At 48.5% G+C, this 17,496-nt stretch overlaps 6 protein-coding genes across 6 annotated transcripts; 3 read left to right on the forward strand and 3 right to left on the reverse strand.

Annotated features, from left to right (window-relative positions):
* Window positions 1-435: 435 nt before the first annotated feature.
* Window positions 436-4,988, reverse strand: Pdw03_8749 (Serine-threonine kinase SepH; the record flags this gene model as incomplete). The annotated part of the gene is made up of 10 exons (XM_014682465.1): window positions 436-1,273; window positions 1,333-1,783; window positions 1,843-2,047; window positions 2,104-2,985; window positions 3,039-3,842; window positions 3,896-4,328; window positions 4,382-4,446; window positions 4,504-4,533; window positions 4,591-4,725; window positions 4,797-4,988. 10 exons carry the CDS (start codon window positions 4,986-4,988, stop codon window positions 436-438), a joined length of 4,035 nt encoding a protein of 1,344 aa, XP_014537951.1.
* Window positions 4,989-5,656: 668 nt separating this feature from the next.
* On the reverse strand, window positions 5,657-6,910 carry Pdw03_8750 (Dihydrofolate synthetase Fol3; the record flags this gene model as incomplete). The annotated part of the gene is made up of 1 exon (XM_014682467.1): window positions 5,657-6,910. The coding sequence occupies one exon, from the start codon at window positions 6,908-6,910 to the stop codon at window positions 5,657-5,659; it is 1,254 nt and encodes a 417-aa protein (XP_014537953.1).
* Window positions 6,911-7,493: 583 nt separating this feature from the next.
* Pdw03_8751 (4-hydroxyphenylpyruvate dioxygenase) lies at window positions 7,494-8,841 on the forward strand (the record flags this gene model as incomplete). The annotated part of the gene is made up of 2 exons (XM_014682468.2): window positions 7,494-7,504; window positions 7,590-8,841. 2 exons carry the CDS (start codon window positions 7,494-7,496, stop codon window positions 8,839-8,841), a joined length of 1,263 nt encoding a protein of 420 aa, XP_014537954.2.
* Window positions 8,842-9,465: 624 nt separating this feature from the next.
* Window positions 9,466-10,341, forward strand: Pdw03_8752 (Kinase-related protein; the record flags this gene model as incomplete). The annotated part of the gene is made up of 2 exons (XM_014682469.1): window positions 9,466-9,505; window positions 9,665-10,341. The coding sequence occupies 2 exons, from the start codon at window positions 9,466-9,468 to the stop codon at window positions 10,339-10,341; spliced, it is 717 nt and encodes a 238-aa protein (XP_014537955.1).
* A 490-nt stretch (window positions 10,342-10,831) lies between these two features.
* Window positions 10,832-12,265, reverse strand: Pdw03_8753 (Integral membrane protein TmpA; the record flags this gene model as incomplete). The annotated part of the gene is made up of 1 exon (XM_014682470.1): window positions 10,832-12,265. The coding sequence occupies one exon, from the start codon at window positions 12,263-12,265 to the stop codon at window positions 10,832-10,834; it is 1,434 nt and encodes a 477-aa protein (XP_014537956.1).
* Window positions 12,266-13,542: 1,277 nt separating this feature from the next.
* Window positions 13,543-15,465, forward strand: Pdw03_8754 (MAP kinase, conserved site; the record flags this gene model as incomplete). Its single annotated transcript, XM_014682471.2, has 5 exons — window positions 13,543-14,037; window positions 14,100-14,203; window positions 14,272-14,397; window positions 14,473-14,562; window positions 14,616-15,465. The coding sequence occupies 5 exons, from the start codon at window positions 13,543-13,545 to the stop codon at window positions 15,463-15,465; spliced, it is 1,665 nt and encodes a 554-aa protein (XP_014537957.2).
* Between the last annotated feature and the right edge of the window lie 2,031 nt (window positions 15,466-17,496).

Genomic DNA, 17,496 nt, shown 5'->3' on the forward strand with positions numbered 1-17,496 from the left:
GTTCGATGATCAGATTGACAAGTTGATCTGATAGGAAGGCAAAGACTGAAACGATGCATCCCTTAATATCACAAGAGAGGGAGAGATAGGGATAGAAAAATAGGGGCCTCAAGCCACCAATAAACACTAGACATTCGGGATATCTACTACGCTACAGTGTGCAATTCGAACTGTTGGCCTAAAAGCTCATGTCAAAAGCACCCATGCAACTTGGAAGGGGTTGTTGATTCAAATAAAACAAGAACCCTAGCTGCTCACATAAAAAGAAAAAAGGACTATTACAAAGGTGTAAAACCATGCACCATGACTCCAAAGTCCATTTTAGAGCTGACAACGCCGTTGCCTGTGTATGTAACAGGGCAGTATGAGCTAGATAAATCGGAAACGCAATAACAGAAGCATAGAGACTCGCAGTAGACCCTTTTGGTCGTCGAATTACGTCCACTCAGAGTCTGCAAGTGTTGGGCGGCGGCGACGAGGGATGATTGAAGGTCGCCGACCCAGCGAGCTTGGCGTCTTGTTTTCTTCCTCACGCAGCAGCTCAACGTGATTCATTCTGCTAGAGAGGGGACGGGCAGTCCTGGGCCTGGCAGTGGCAGCACTGCTTCCATTGCCGGTAGATCCAAGAACCGGATTATTGCCATCCCGACTGCCAGGTCTCATGGCCAGAGAAGAAACACTGAGAGAATTCCGTGGATGCCGGGGAGTTTCCCGACCTTCCAGGTATCCCCTTGACTGGCCGGTGCGGTTCGATGAAGGTGTGGATGGGGTAGAGGATGCCGAGAATAAGATTGGAGGGGTAGTGCATGTGCTTTGTCGTCGAGCTGTCGGTCTGCGTTTGTTGACGCCATATGCCTCGCTGGATCGAACTAGCTTGCCTGCCATATCTCTGACAAGGACTGCGGGGTCGTTCTCCATGTTTCGAATAGCGTCAAGAAGGCCATAGGTTGCGAGTAGCCCGCCTTGCTCTTCGTTTGAATCACAAATACTGGCTAATATACGCAGAAGGTTGAGCCGTACGGCGGCTTTGGTGTGATGCAGCTTCTGCCTCAGTCTCTGGAAGATATCGGGCCGCGCAAAGGTGGATGCGACAGGGGGACTGAGCCGAAGAAGCTTTTGAAGAGGTTCGAGTGTGTTTTCGAATGCGTTGGCTTTGGAAAGCTTCAAACATTCTGCGATGGCACCAGTGAATGTAATGGGGCCCTCAAATGTGTCACTCTCAAAAATACCATCCAAGAGATGTTCTTCAACCTTGGCGGTTTCTTCTTGAAGCCTAAGTATTGTTCGTTGTCAGCTTTGAAACTGGCTACGCTTTAGGAACGGGAGACAAACCATGTGAAAATAGCATCCAAGGCAGTGACTTGCCAATATGGATCCAAGAGCAGAGAAATGTAAAAGCCCAGTCCCTTGTTGCGCCACAGCTCCCTACGGCCGACTTTTCCAGATTGTGCCATGTCGCAGAGAATTGGCAGGGCAAACTCTTTCAGCGGCCGCTCTGTGAGTACGATCTTTTGCAGAAGCGGCACGATGCCGTTCAGTGCGGCGTCTTCTTGGCGAGATTTGTTTAGGCGGCACATATTGTAGATGGTGTTAAGGATCTGGTTCGAGAGCTCGCGGAAGTGTGCTTTTCTCAGATTTGATCGAAGCAGATCAGTCAAGACATCGATGGCGTTGGAGTTCTGGAGCGAATCTAGAGTGGTAGAGAGCATCGACAAGTTTTTGATAAATTTCAACATCGTAATTTGATGGACTGGGCTCATTCGCCTCAGTTCTTTCAAGACTCCTAGAATTGTTCGTCAGCACATAACGTTGCAATTGTTTTGAGGCCGAAATCATCCTTACTGTGCAAGACTGTCCGTTCGGATACCATCTCCTTCACATGATTCTCGGCCTGCGAGAATATGAAGAAGATATTAGCAATACGGCCCTCGATGACTTCTGTCAACTCTCCATCTTCATCGAGAGCACGACTCAGAACAAGAGACAAGGGATCAAGAACGGAGTTGCGAGACAGGATTCTGCAGAAATCATTTTTGGGGGTGGAGCCCTAAAGAAATTTAGTTAGAGCCGAGATGCAAAGTACAACAAAGGCGAAATACTTACTTGTAACTCAAAGACACTCCAGATTCCATTCACGCCAATCAAAACCAGTTCGCGTTCATCTTCGTAATCATCCTCTAGGAACTCGACCAGGACATTCAAACCTCCAGCACTGACAAACATTTGCAGAGTCAGGGTGGAAGTCTGGTACATCTGCTGTACAAAAGCCGCAGCTTCAAGTCGAATTTCGCGCGGGTACTTCTTGGATGCAAATTCATTGATGATAGGAATTCCGCCGACGAAGCAAAGATTTTCTTGGACTTCATAGTCATCGTAGATGATGGCATTGACAACCCTCAACAGACAGAAGACAATATCACGCCGGCGAGTAGTGTCCAGAATCTCGAGAATTGGTAGCATCCCGTGAGCGCTGATGATTATATTTTTTGTCTCTGGGAGATCACAGAAAATGGTGAACAATTGTTCAGAAATCTCTGCAAGAACTTCTTCGTCCTGGGATGTCTTGAGAGAGTCCACAAGACCCTCAACTTGGTTGCGGAGACGTGCGTATTTATCGCGCGCTATGTTTTCTTCCAGATCCACCTCATCAAAGCCTTCTTCCAATTGCGCAAATGGGTCATCCTCATCTTCTTGGTCCCCTAGCCACGAGTTAGACAGCTTTGTATTTAGCATTAATGTACTTTGACTTTGATCCGAGCCATCGTCGCTCTCGGTCTGATCTAGAGCAGCTTGGTCGGCCCCAAGAATATCAGAGAAATCCTCATCATTTTCATTCTCAGCAAACCTCTGAATCTCAATGGTAGAGCGGTCACGCTTCACTGAAAGCTGTTTGCGCAGCTGAGGATGCGGGCCACGAAGATCGTCATCTACTTGGTTGTATCCTATGTTTCCATGGATGGGTGATGATGGGCCATCCTCGGAGTCCTGAAAAGTGTTAGATTCACACAGGGAGCTTTAAGTCTTCCAGGAGACTGTACCTGATAGCCACCCAGCTTTCGATCTAGCACATCCTCATTTGCCATGATGAGATCTGAATAATCATCGACAGAGTTCTCTTTGTAGAGATTGGTCGTACGAGGAACTGGGCGAGCGCGTCTCGGCATGGGGGTTTGGGTGAGAATTGGAACATTCTGCAATGCAGAAACGGAGGTACTGGATCTATGCTGGGAGATCGCAGGGCTTAGAGCTTTGGAAGGCTCTGCTACAGAAGGTTTCATGGGATATGGTCGAATGGTCTGCAGATCGTCGTCCGAGAAGCCTGAGCTATCCTCAAAGGGATCAGAAATGTCGTCCGATTTGAGAATTGTCCCATCGAGTGATGCAAAGGCTTTGAGTCTCTCCGAAGACAACATGCCCCCGAAGTTATCATGTGGCCTAAGATGAGGCAACTTGAGTGCGCTAGGAGAGATTGCAGTAGCAAAGTCATCGTCCCAATTATCATCCCCTGCTAATACAGGTGAGCGAAAGCGATCGGTAGGTTTGATAGAGGTTGGCGATGGCAGGCTATCGACCAATGGGTTATTTCGGGTAGATGGGAGACCTGAAGTACTAGGGTGGTCTGGCCTCTGTTTTTTCTTCGAAGTTCCCGTTTCAGGTGACCGCAAAGCCTCGTTCCATTCTTGGACACTTCTGACGGCTTCTTCGTATTCTGTAGACTTTTTGGGGATTACAGATTCGGTTCTGCGAGCATTGACGATCCATGGATGTTTCAGTAATTTTCTTGCCGAGACTCGAAGGTTGGGGTCTTTTTGGAAACATTGCATTAGGAAGTCTTTCACGGCCTAGATAGAGTCAGTACTGTATAAATTTGCCTTGGCAATCGATAAAGACATACTGGCGAGGCACCCTGCGAAAATGGAGGGTGGTCATCATTTACAATGCGAAACAGTGCTGGCATGGGCTGCATGTTATGATAAGGGGGTTTCCCTTCCAACAACTCAATGACAGTGCACCCTAAACTCCAGATATCGGAAGCTGTTGTTGCTCCTGAAAGCTCGATTACTTCGGGGGCCATCCAGTAGGGCGTACCAACCACGCTTGATTCACTCAAGCCTGTAGTCCGACTCGCCACACCGAAATCTGCAAGCTTGACGAGTCCTTCCTTTGTGGTCAAGATGTTCGCACCCTTGATGTCTCGGTGAATAACACCCTGTTCATGCAAGTAGAGTAGGCCATGAAGAACCTGGGACATGTAAAGTCCCACAAGGTTTTCAGGGAAACGGCCAAAGTTCTTCGCGATTGAATGTAATGAGCCATTTTCACAATATCTGTAAAACCATCAGTTTTATGCTCCATTAAACTTGAGCCAGGGGAGACATACTCGAGAATGATGTTCAAAGTTTCAACAGATTTCACAAATCCGTGGTACTTGACAATGTTAGGGTGCTGCAAGGATCTGCATCAGTACGGAGCTTGTTCATTTTTCTTGACGGCATGTCTCACATCGAGATTTTTAAGAAGGTCAATTTCAAGCTGTTGCGTTACGTGTTAGCATTTCAGGCGGACACCGAGAACGATTCGATCTCGTACCATGATAACGCGCAGTTCGCTCTTGGGAAGATCCGTCAACTTGATTTGCTTGACGGCGACAGTTTCCCCAGTATTCCAATTCAACGCGCGGTACACGGAACCGAAAGCTCCTTTGCCCAGGCAGTCTCCCAATTGCTACCATCAACACCCAAGGTCAGCATCTGCCCAATCCGTGTTTTGTGGGGAACAGGACACCATGTCCGTACATAGTCCGTGAGCTCTGCAACATCTTTTGCCGACGATTTCAAAACTTTGTCATCCTTCGGTTTCTCCTCTCGCTTTGTTGGACTCGTCCCAGCTCGTGTCAATCGCGGCTTTATCGGAGCTCCGGCGGTTCTCGAGGAGGGTGTGAGAGGGCGAGGCTGCCCTTCGGTCCCTTCACCGGGCCGAGCGACCATGATGGCAGCGGACTAGGATTTAGTATATCCTAGCACGTGTTCGAGTTGGCTGTCGGTCTCACAATGTGGTTTGAGGTAGAGGGGGGTGGGGTCAAAGCCGAGGAAGGAGGCAACCTTGAAAGAGCTGATAGCAACGGTCTCATAGGTCATGTCCATAGGCTCTGATAATCATAATTGTCAATTGATCCTAGTCTATCAAGGCACAAACAAGCATCACGAATGTCCGTTCATGTGCGGACATTATGGGGAGGGTCTCACCAAGCAGACATTACAACACTTGAGCTCTCACGCCCTAGAGGGCTATTTCCACGACAAATCAAAGTGCATGTAAGATTTTCAGATAGATACAAATACCATGTAGTATTCTGAAGAGTTTTGACCCAGTAGAGGCGACAACAAAGCGCGAAGGGCGTTTGTTCGCAAAGAAATCGTGATTGTTTTGAACTTTTGTGCTCCACCCGCCGCATCATGCAGGCTGTGCTGGACAATCGCCGATCAGCCCTATAGCACCTTGTTTGATGGAATTATGATTGTTTAACAAGAAGAATAAGATGATAATTATAACATGTAGTTTACATGAAGGAGTTAGGGGTGGGAAAGGAAAAAAAAGGCTTGCTGTTGCCAAAGGGTTCTATAATTTACTGATAGATCTAGGAAATCCAATCGATCTATACAGGGTATCTTTTTTGAGTACGGAGAAGGCGCAAAACGTCAGAAACAAGGTACAAGCTACCAGCAATGACAAGGGGACCCCCTTGAGACTGCTCATTAGCCCACTTAAGGGCGGGGAGTAAATCTCCTTCGAAGCTCTGAACTTGGCCAATATTTTGGATAGCTTGAATGGAGAAGGCAAGATCTTTGGCGTTAGTTGGTTGGACCCAGGGCATCCCATCCACGGAACCAAACTCGGCGGTGGCAACTCGGTCTCCGGGCCGGATAATCGAACCAAAGACGCCAGCCAGATCCTTTCCACTTGATGCAGCAACAACCCAAGTCACCGGCTGGCCTTGAAGACGCATTTTGCGGTCCACATACTTACCGAGAACTTCGGCGGATTGTGCATTGTGAGCACCATCAAGCAAGATGGGCTCTGCACGGACAATCAAAGGCTGGAGAACAATCTTTTGCAAACGGCCCGGCCATGTTACATCGGCCAGATATGGAAGCAATGTGAATGCATCCATCTCAGGTCGTAGCCGAGAAAGAGCAAGACGAAGCGCAGATACCGCGCAGCACATGTTTTCTTGTTGGTGAGGCTCTAGATCAAGCTTCTGGAAGTGAGGTGCAAGTGCTGGAATTTGTTCGGAGACCGTCGCGGGAGAGACAAACAAGGCATCAATACCCAGTTCTTGAATATGAGCCTTTATAGTTTCGACCACCTCCGAACTGTTTGTATTGTCTACCACACAAGGAACCCCAGACTTTAGGATGCCCGCCTTCTCACGAGCAATCTCCCCAAGTGTTGATCCAAGGAATGCCTGGTGGTCCATCCCTATCTTTGTAATGACCGAGACAAGAACATTATTTAGAATGTTTGTTGCATCTAAACGGCCGCCCATGCCCACCTCGACCACACCAACTTCGACCTGTTCATGGTTGAATATTTCGAACGCCGTTGCGGTCAACAACTCGAATTCGGAGGCTCCGATGCCTAGGGTTTGATCACGTTGTTTGACTTGGTCTTCGATCTGTCGGAAGAGGGATTCCTGGACCACCTTTTCTCCAATTGTAATACAGTCCCACCGATCAATTAAATGCGGGGAAGTGAAGCGACCGCAGCGCACTCCGCCGGTGGACAGCAGATGGGAAAGATAGGCGCTGATAGACCCTTTACCATTGGTTCCAGCAATGTGAATGGACTTCCATGAGAGCGGAGTCTGCTGGAGCAGACTCGCGACCCGACTCAATCCTAACTCAATCATTCCTCCGAGTGTAGCGTAATGGGAATTTCAAGGTCAATAGTCATTATTGTCCGAATGATCGGGCAATGACAGGCAGTTTTAGGACTTCAAAGCTCCATTGTCAAAAAAAAAATAACAAAGCTAGGATGAGCGTAGGCGGCGATAGTTCACTTTCAGAGGTCGGAGCTTGCTGTGATCGGAGAAACAAGCCCACGTGATGTTCTGTGAATCCATGCCTCAGGCTTTCAAATCTTCGTTCTTTACTGCAAGATAAGAAGTGTTTTAAAAATCCGGCCCTTCGTCTACATTTCGTCAATTTATTCACAATGAGAGCACTTCAACCACTTTCGTTACAAATACCATGCACCACAAATTTTAGTGAAAGATCCTTGAACAAGATACACGTGACCCAGCCACTCTGGCCACCTCTTGCCTCAGGCATCGATTTCCCTAAAACCCAATCTATCTCCCCCGTCTCCATCAACCATCTCCACCGTTATCGCATGTCGCTTTCTAATAGTGTCGTAATTGCCCTTTTGTTGATTTGTCCTTTTTGAACTTTTTTGTTGTATTTCTTCTCCTTCTTTTCTGCTTAAAAGGCAAAATGGGTATCCCGTAAGTCATCCCATCCTCAAGTTGGCGCGTAAAAGTTGGCGCATGCGCCACTGCTTCGCCGCACACTGTTGACTTCAATTTACAGTATGTGGCGTGAGCCTTCCAAGGCCGAAGGCTCCAAGTCTACTTTGGAAAAGGACCCAACTGCCACTGCACGCTCATCGATTCGCCGAGGACCATCGCGGCACAGCAGCTCCCGCGTGCGTCGCGCTGATATCCTGGCTTCGTTTCATTCACAGATCATTGATGAGCTACGGCGCGGCACCGTGGAACCTAGACGCGTGCCGCGCTTTTCTTTTATACAACCTAATGGAGCTATCGAGAATGCAGTGGCCCTGGAACAGGACGAACGCGAGACCCTCGTCTGGGCTCAAGCGCGTACCGCGAGTGCACCCCGACAGACAGAGGCAGCCAACCAGCGATTCAGGAGCCACCGTGATCAAGCCTTGACCAACCTCCTCGGTCGCATGGACAGTCAGCCCAGAAACACACATGTCAACCCTTCATTGACTCCGAACTTCGCTCCCGCTCTCGCATACCATACCACCGCTTCTTCGACTCCTTCGGTCAGTGAAGTTCGTCTTCCCTCTTTGCGTGAGAGATACAACAGTGATCGCCCCTCGAACAACTCATTTCAACCGGAGATACTTGAATCTCGGTCCCACAACACACAAACCCGGCCAACCCGCGACCCCGCCGTAGACGGGCTTGGGGATCGCCAGCGCAGTCCCAGTCCAGACGCCGAGCGGGAAACCGATGCCTGGGAGACTTTGCTCTCAACCATGACACCAGACGCTACCCTTCCATCGACTAATACTTCTTTCACCTCAACAGCTGCCGCTGCTCCAGACATTTCGCGTCATCCTCGTCCACGGAGCTCTCTTAACTTAGCGCAGCCGATGACCGCGGAAACTGCCCGTGCTCACTTCGGACTTGACCCCTATCCTGACCAACTCAACCCTTGTGATCTCTCTTCCTCCGATGACGAGGATGCTCCCTCAACTTTCCATGAATTCATGGGACGGGCAGGCCACTATCCCGATCAGAATTCGACGATTAGCAACCACCCCCCCGTCACTATCCCTACTATAATTCCTGCAAGCGTTCTCACTCTTTCGGACGGTCGTCGTCAAAACCCCTCCCTTTCCGATCGCCACCACCAAAACGATGATCTCCACCATATGCAAGTCATCTTAGATCGGCTTGCCCGCCGCGAGGATATTCCCGACAACTGGTGGGCCGCGGCCGGCCTTGCACGCACTCTCGACCGTGGTCTCGGTGCGAGCATGGACTCCCCAGACACCGAGAGTACTTCTCGAGCCAACCGCGATAACTGAATACTGCCACCCAGGTGGTGGCACTGAATAACTTGGGATCTGATATTGGCGACATTGATACGGGCGTTTTTTTTTGCGAAATTTACAGATGTACTTTTTTGGGATTCATTTTGGGACAGCGTTGACAGGTCCTTCTGAGGCTGTCTTGTGATTTTAACATTCTTGTCTCCATATTTTGTCCGGTGTACTTGATGTCGATTATCATTGGACAAGCGGACATTAACGGCTTCTAGGTCTTTTCAGGCTTAAATTTCATCAATTTTGCTCTTTTGGGAATTTTCGCATTCCCATTTATTTCGATCCCACGACTTAGAGAAGCACATAAAACAATAGACTTGTAGAAATTTACTGTGCCTGCCAAGTTCCGTGACGTATGTCTCGGAGTACAGCAGTCCCCACTTGAAGAGCCCCCCGCCAATATGTCGAGGTTATGCTTAGTCCAACAACTCAAAGCAAATAACAACCATACAAAGTATTTAGATCTCTCGAACATTGCCTTGTACGCTGATCTGCAACCTTCAAGCGTATTTCAGCACATCGCACAATCCCACAAACCCAGGGCCCTGTCTTTTCAGATATTTCTTTCATACACATTTGATCCCAGTGAGATCTCACTGGCCAACCATGGATCAACAAGTAGACCGACTGGTCAACAAGACCTGGGGTGAGTAACCCTAACCCCCCCCCCCCCCTATCTACCACATCTACCAAAGAGGAACAAGTACAAGCTTGAAATACGTCCTTCTGCCACACCCCCACACCCTCACAAGACCTATCCTCAAACGCTCATGACCACGTCCAAAACACTAACAAACCACCGCAGCCAAATTCTGCTCAACAGCAGACGATGCGCGTCTAATGATCGCCATCAGTGGCATCCCAGGCTCCGGGAAGACAGGCCTAGCAACGATGATGGCAACGCGGATTAACAAAATCTACGCCTCGGAGAACCCAACAACGCCGACACCGATAGCAATCGCCCTCCCGATGGATGGGTACCATCTGACGCGTGCACAGCTGGCCGTAATGCCGGACCCGGTGCATGCAGCGGCACGCCGAGGCGCGGAGTTTACTTTCGACGGCGAGAAGTTCCTCGAGCTTGTACGGGCTCTGCGAGCGCCACTTACGGCCCGGACGAACAGTCTCTACGCGCCGAGCTTTGACCATGCCATTAAGGATCCTGTTGATGGGGACATTCCCATTCCGGCAAGTTGTCACGTGCTGTTTTTTGAAGGGAATTATCTTAGCTTGGATCGGGAGCCGTGGAAGACGGCTGCTGGGTTGATGGATGAGCTTTGGTTTGTCGATGTTGACTTTGAGGTTGCGAGAAAGAGATTGGTGGTTAGGCATGTTCAGGCTGGCATTGCGAGGGATGAGGTTGAGGCAGATAAGAGAGCCCGGGAGAATGATTTGGTCAATGGGAGGGAGATTGTGGACCAAAGATTGCCGGTGCAGGAGGTTGTTTCTAGTATTTTTGATCCTGTTTGGGAGAAATTATAACAAGTTCAATTTGGTGATATTGACCAAGTCCTATGATGTACACCGTTAGTACATGCTACATTGAAATGAGCATCCTTTCTCTTGTATGGGGAATAGTCTCCCCACAATAAGGCTCCGAAGTCTAGGGCTGTAATTGAATGACAATTGAAAGTTGATTGGTTCAATCTATACATAGATCCATCCATATGCACCTGTTTACATGCACATGTAGACAGGGCAATGCCTGCTGGGTGGGGCGTCTTTAACCTGGCCTGCGGCCATTTTGTTAAAGGCGTTTATCAGTTTCGAAAGATCTGCTTACCCGCAATCCTTCGATTTTAATGGGAGGTTGACTGTTCTCTCATGAATAGGGCTGTATCAAGGTCTACGCCCCCCTCTCGACCAAACGTGCATTTCCTACAAGTGGGCTCACAAGTGGGTATTGGAACGACCGTCGAGTGCCCTTGTAAATCTGGGTTAAAAATTTTTTTTTTCTCTGGCTCTCTCATATTTAAGAATCGAAGATTGGTCCAAAGGCAATTACTCCACTTGCCTTGAGCTCAAAGACCACTTGTTTCGTAAGCCGCGCATTGCTGATCACACACACAGCCTCCGCATCAATTTCTCGGACGAGCTCTTGGATAATTGGCACCATGTCCATTCGGCCGCTGGTGCTGGTGTCCACGATAAGTGGGTTGGGATCGAGCTGATGCACAAGGCCGAGAACGTCTGGGCCGTACGTTCGGCTGGGATTTCGTGTCTGCCAGATAACTCGCAACTGCGGGCGATTTTTCTCGCTCAAAAACGAGAGACATGGCCCGATTCCTGATCCCGTGGCAACCACAACCACTCGGCGGAAAACCCGCATAACGTGAATAAAGCCATACATGAGCACTCCACGCTTCCAAAGGTGGGTTGGTTTCTGATCAATGCACTGGGTTGTCCAATCGCCTGCCTTGGATACTATGCAGGAAAAGCTCCTACCATCGGGATTGGGGAAAGTTGCAAAGCTGTGCCAATCCTTGAGAGGATGGTTGGAAAGTGCTAGCACTTTACCAAATGCAGTAGATGTGTGATCAAACTGGAGTCGGATAGCATGCGATGAGAGATGCTCTGGCAAAACTTGTACCCGGCGAAGAAGGAGCCACGGATGGACGATGGAGACAACGATGACCAGGATGAACCAAAATGCGGGGAGCCTGAGCAGGTATTGTCCGAGAGATAAGCGTTGCGAATGTCTTGCTTGATCCGAGAAGACCAACAGGAGGGCTAGGAACAGAGCTACTGCTAACCAACTGCCAAATCGGTGGATGAGTTCAAAATAGTTGTGGAGTTTCGCTCGGAATGTAGGATACGCCACCGCAATAATGGCTACAAGATCAACGAGTAATGCATAGGATAGAACAATCACCGAGACAGTGACCGTCCGCGAGTCTTCATTCAACCAATACTCCTTTGATATCAGAGCCACGAGGCCCGCATACCATAAGAAGGCTGCCAACCCGCATCCGCTATGGACTCCACCGTATTGATATGCTTCAGCAGCCCTCTTGCGTAGCCAGAGAGGAGCTGACGGTGAAATGCAGCATATGCCCCGGAAGATGGCATTAACCACCAGCGGGTGTCGAGCAAGACCGCATACCAACAAGTTGATGCCTGCTGCGTTGATGAATGCAAGAAGTTTCTGTTGGCTCCTTATCATAACAATAACGAATGCGACTGCATTGGCACAATATACCAACGAGAACAGGCGGCGATAGATTGTGAGAATGAGGTATCGTATTGATGAAAAGCTCCTTCGTGGCCTATTTTGAGCCTCAACATCGGCTTTCTCGGAAGACTTGCTCCAGTCCAAGGTGCTGTCACTCAGGTAGGTATTGACCGATGTCGCAAAACTCGGCTTGCTTGCATGAGTGGGAGATGGTTTTTGGATCGGGGATTCCATCCTGTGTGAGTATCGTGCAGCAATTTAGATACTACCCAATATGGAAATAATTTGGATGTGCTTGGACTATCAAAGGGAACGATTAAATAGTCATAGGAATACAACGTGCTCAACCAATTCTTATTCTATATAGCACTGTGGAATACATGTGGGGAGGCTCGGATGATCGCCACCAAGCCATCATAGAGTGTCTCTGTCGCATGGCAGTTCAACAAAGCTGTCGAATATTGTATGATCGAAAGATAACTTCGGTGTCCGGAGTGGCTCCGGGGACCTTCGTGGGTCTCCTAGCTCCTTCCATCTAGACCTGCAGCACCAAAAGTACGAGGGGTACATCTGCGATAGCTTTGTTTCAGGTACCTATGTCGCTGATTTTCACAGCAATATCACTTGGAATGAGCGAGTGAATAGACCTTAGATTACTCTACAGTGCCGTTGGAGATTTGTTTTGATGACTGAAAATTGGATATCCTGGGACCCAGAGAGCTGCCTATCAGCCTCGCCTATAGAAAAACGTTCTCACCCTTGTCTAGCTCCAACGTCCTGACCCCCGACGTATCCTAAAATTGCGTGCGCCACTTTTATGCACCTAGGCGGCTAGCATGTAAGTAGCGTGAATCGACCCGTGTCTCACCATCTCGACGGCCCGCAGGAGTCCGGATCCGATAGTATTGCTTAAATGTGCTGCACCTACCTATAGGTACATGTAGGAACTCTGTCACTGGGTATAGATAATTCGATAGGAAGTTGTGGGTGACGACTAAACGGTGCGTTCCAGACTCTACAATCTTCCCAATGTCAGGACTTGACCAGTGAAGCCTCTCCCAAGACCCAGCACGGCATAGGTACCTGCAACTAGAGATTAGAGGAAACCGAAATTGCGCTAGGAGCGGGAAATAACGTCTCAGGGGCAGATTTGCACGTGTAAACACTGGAAACCTATGCTAGCCAGCCCTAGACAAACCAAGTCCACTTGGCTAGGCCCAACTATTTTACACTGGCTGCAACCCCTTGCAAGTCCCAGAGCGCACATGGACTGAACAAAGTACCGGCTTAATGCCAGAGCGTTGCGTAAGACTGTGGAGTAATCCCCCGGTTTCCTGCAGGAGTTGCCCAGCCGTTCTTTTCCCGTACCCAGCGTTGAGCCTAATCCCATCATCCGTCCTTGTCACTCCTTTGTTAACCGGCCCATTTGTCCCATTTTTCAGACCCGGTAAAAAAAAAAAGGTGATCGGCATTCTCTAAGGAGTTAATTCGGGTCTCCACGACAATCGAATATGGCCTTCACCCGCTCCGGGGGAACCGACGGTGGCCCGGCTATCTTTGACTCAGTGGCCAAATTCTATGTAGCTGTGGCCATCACATGGACGACTGCTCTCCTTGCCGGCTCCGCCTTGCTGATTCTCAATCGCCATGAGCAATGCATTCGCATTCGCAACTTGCGTCTCATCTTGAGCACAGTGTTGTGTCTCCATGTCTACTGGATTTTGTGCATGATTTCGTATTCGATCGGCGGCAAATATCCCTGTGCCGCGGAGTATTGGATCATGAGCATCTATTTACCCATTGGAATCGCTCTTTTCCAAGCAAATAGCATACAGCTCCTGACCGTCTTTGGCGTTCAGGAAAAGCTGCTTTTGATGGCGCAGCAACCACACAGACTTCACTTAATCGATCCTAAAAACTTGTCTGATCAGTACCTGGCTCGATGGAGACAACTAAACCTCGTACAACAAACGGGAGTGGGCATCATATTCGGGATTTTTGTTCAAGTTAGTGTATCTTAATCGCCTGCTCGCTGGTGTTCCCCACTCATCTCGTCTGGCATCTATAGCTGCTCGTATCGCTTTCCATCTTTCTTACCTCCAGGAAATTCCATACCTTTGGCACGTTCTCCGAGCATGTGAGCGCCAAGGACTGTCGGCGAGGCCCTGAATGGTAAGATTTCGATTTCCTGCTTCAAATGACAAAATAGGTGACGGTTTTTCTGACCTGAAACCTTCCAGGATTCCTTCCATTCTCTGGCAATTGCTCTGGTCTTGGATATTCGCGCCATACGTTTTGTGGAAGATTCGCAATATCCATGACATCCATCACTGGCGGCTTCAGATCACTTGCTGCCTTATAGCTGCGTAAGCTCCTTGACGTTTTCCTTGGCATTGCCCTTGCCTGGGATCACCCAATCAACAATGTTAACGCATGCGTAGTTTACCGGGTTCGCCCATGTGGTTCGCCGCGCTTTATTCGACAACCAAAGTCTGGGTAGCTATCAACAGATACTGGGTGCCATCTCTTTGGTAAGCAGGGTCCATAATCAAATCCAGAAAAATCTAAATACTAACCCTCGCAGGTTTGCTCCCGGTATCATGACAATGGAAGCTGTTACCATTTTCTTTCCGTGCTATGAGCTTATCGTCTCCAAGAAGCAGAGAGATCGTTTTCTGGAGGAACTCCACGAGTGGAATGAGACGAAAGCAGCCAGCGGGGGAAAATTGGATTCAGCACCATCACGAACTCCGAGTGAAGCCAGTCGCGTGCCTGAAGTTTATTCCCGAAGGGCTCTAGGGAGGTGTCTAGAAGAAGACTCCAGTGCTCTTCTCCAATTTGCCGCAGCTAAGGAATTCAGCGGCGAGAACATCATCTTCTTGAATTACGTGCGCGACTGGAAAGCTGCATGGGCGAAGGTTGGTGAATCGAACCCGGAATACAATTGGAACCGGGATCCTGAGTATCACCGAGTTCATTTCTTCAAGATCGCAGTTGAGATCTACGCAGCTTGCATCGATATGAACTTGGCAGAGTTCCCTATAAACATTGAATCTCAAATTTACTCGGATCTACGGGAAATGTTTGGGGAAGCTTCCCAGCTTATCGGCCAATCTGTGTTCAGCAGAGCTGAAACACGCGCCTACCGGAGTCGTCCCGAATCATACAATTGGATGCCTACCCATAGAAAGAAGTTGTCAACTGTGATAATCGTGGAGGAAGACACTCAAGCCTTGTGTTCAGATGCGCATCCTCATGAGGCCCAGAGTATCATGCATTTTGAGCCCCGTGTTTTGAATTCTGTCACCATCCCTGACAATTTCACGGCCAATGCATTTGACCAGGCTGAGAAGTCTATCAAGAACCTGGTATACACAAACACCTGGCCCAAGTTTGTTGACTTTTCGAGCGACGCATCCATTTATTCTAAGTGATTATGCGAATTTTTCTGAACAGGCAGCATGTATCTATAGAGCTAAGGAATAGAACTTTGGGCTTTTATCGAAGCATCACTATTTACACGATATTGGAAATTTTCAATGCGAATTCCCTGTGCTATGGATCAATATTCACCTCACGTGCCACTGAAACCGGTAGATTCGCACCAAGGAGTACGCCGAGGTCAGTAGGGGTGTATTGCGAAGTCAAGCCGCACTGTAAACGCCTAGTTAGATAGTGGTATACCATTTCATATATCCAACTGATTTGACCGAGGACGTAATCTCGGGTGTGATTATATCACCAGAGGCTACGACACTATTTTCCACATACAGAGTGGCCAGGACTATCATCCTGATTGGAAGGGTCATTGGAGGCAGGTAGAGATAATAAGAGGGTCGTGGAGAGAGTTTTGCCCCTGAGGATCACCTTCATGCCCAGGAAACATGTGACTCCTCTTTAGGACTTACTTCCTAAGATGAACATAGAGAGCGCCCTACATCTTGCAGTTTGCTGGGCATGCCAGTTGGAGAATGAACTGAAGAAAACGCATCAAACCTACACTAGTTGCTGTACATCTCCAACCGATGTATCCTCTAGTCAAAGGCCACCGCAACAAAGCCGGTCTATGTGACCGCTTCCAAGCTTTTGTGTGAGTGCTTTACATAGTTTCAATGGAAAATCCCTCAATACCTCGGCTTCCGATATCTCCTGGCAACCTCTGAGACTCTGTGTGCCTCGAGTGCACAGTGCCGATACCTATTTCTGCGGGCCTTGGGCGGAGATTGCGGAGACCAGCCTGAAATGACCGGGCCCATACGCCATGCTCCTCTCATACTACTAGACCAACAAGCACGCCATCCAGCTTAAGAGAAAGCATCCCCTTCCACAACTGCAATTTTCCATCTATCCCAGGGGAAGGTGGTGAACTAATTCGAAGCCTTCGGAGGTTCTTGGTCAGATTTTTGGCTCCGCTGTCTGCCGGCATCAGTGGATTTATCATAGAACCTCTCAAATCGGGCTGAAAATGGCTGATATGCAGAGGATCAACAAAGATGCTAGTTTGTAATTGTGGATATAATAGTTTACGGACTAGACAATACAGAGCATTTGATATGCAACTTTGCCTTACTAGGGAAAAAGTAAACTATTACAGATTCTACTCCGGAAACTTCACGAGATTACGCCAGCTCCCTTGGATTAATGAAAGGTAAACGTACCTAGTCTTTTCAAGCTCGAAAAACTTGACCTACGCTGTGGTTTCCCTTAAGCATCGATCGTTGATTTTCCGAGTCCTAGAACTACTTTCTCTCCGGAGACTCAGTGTAGTGGTTGGTGACTTCACACTCTCACATAGAACAAGTGCTCATACAGATATACCCGGATATTGTTGTCTTACAAAAACAAGTGAGCTAAAGACTTCCTAGGAATCAAAGTTTCCGTGGGTCGAGGAGCACAAGGTACATTGGTCATCGAGAGGAAAATTGCCGACGGATCACTGGTCAGCCTCTTTTGTATACAAGAGATCTATGCCGGAACTTTGGGCTTATCAGCACCTTCTATGACCTCCTGAAATAGGCATGACTATACGGAAGTCGTTTACGGGATGCCGAACACATCAGACCAAATGCTCAGGACGAAAAGGACGATAGTACGCCTTCAATCCTAATACCTGCTTTCGCGTACTTTCTAAATCTTGAAAAATCCGAAAAATTTATAGAAACTTGAAAACAAAAGATGTTCCATCATTAGTCATAGAAGCTATTTATAGAGCTCGAGCCCTTAATTTTATCTCCGTCGGCCACTTAAGACACATGAATTAATTGAGGGAAAAACGAAGGACTTCTGTCTTAGCTAGAATGATACAGAGTCTCAGCTTTTTAATGGGAACTTTCAAATTCAACCCCTTGAGAAGTACAACTGTCACATATTTTCCACCTCAGACGAACTGACAGGCCCCCTTTATCCGGGGGACAGGTCCCTGACGCTAAACCGGTTTGGGAGAAGTGCTTCAAGCCATGGGGAAC

The sequence above is a fragment of the Penicillium digitatum genome, chromosome 3 (assembly GCF_016767815.1).
Source record: "Penicillium digitatum chromosome 3, complete sequence".
Lineage (NCBI taxonomy): Eukaryota > Fungi > Ascomycota > Eurotiomycetes > Eurotiales > Aspergillaceae > Penicillium > Penicillium digitatum.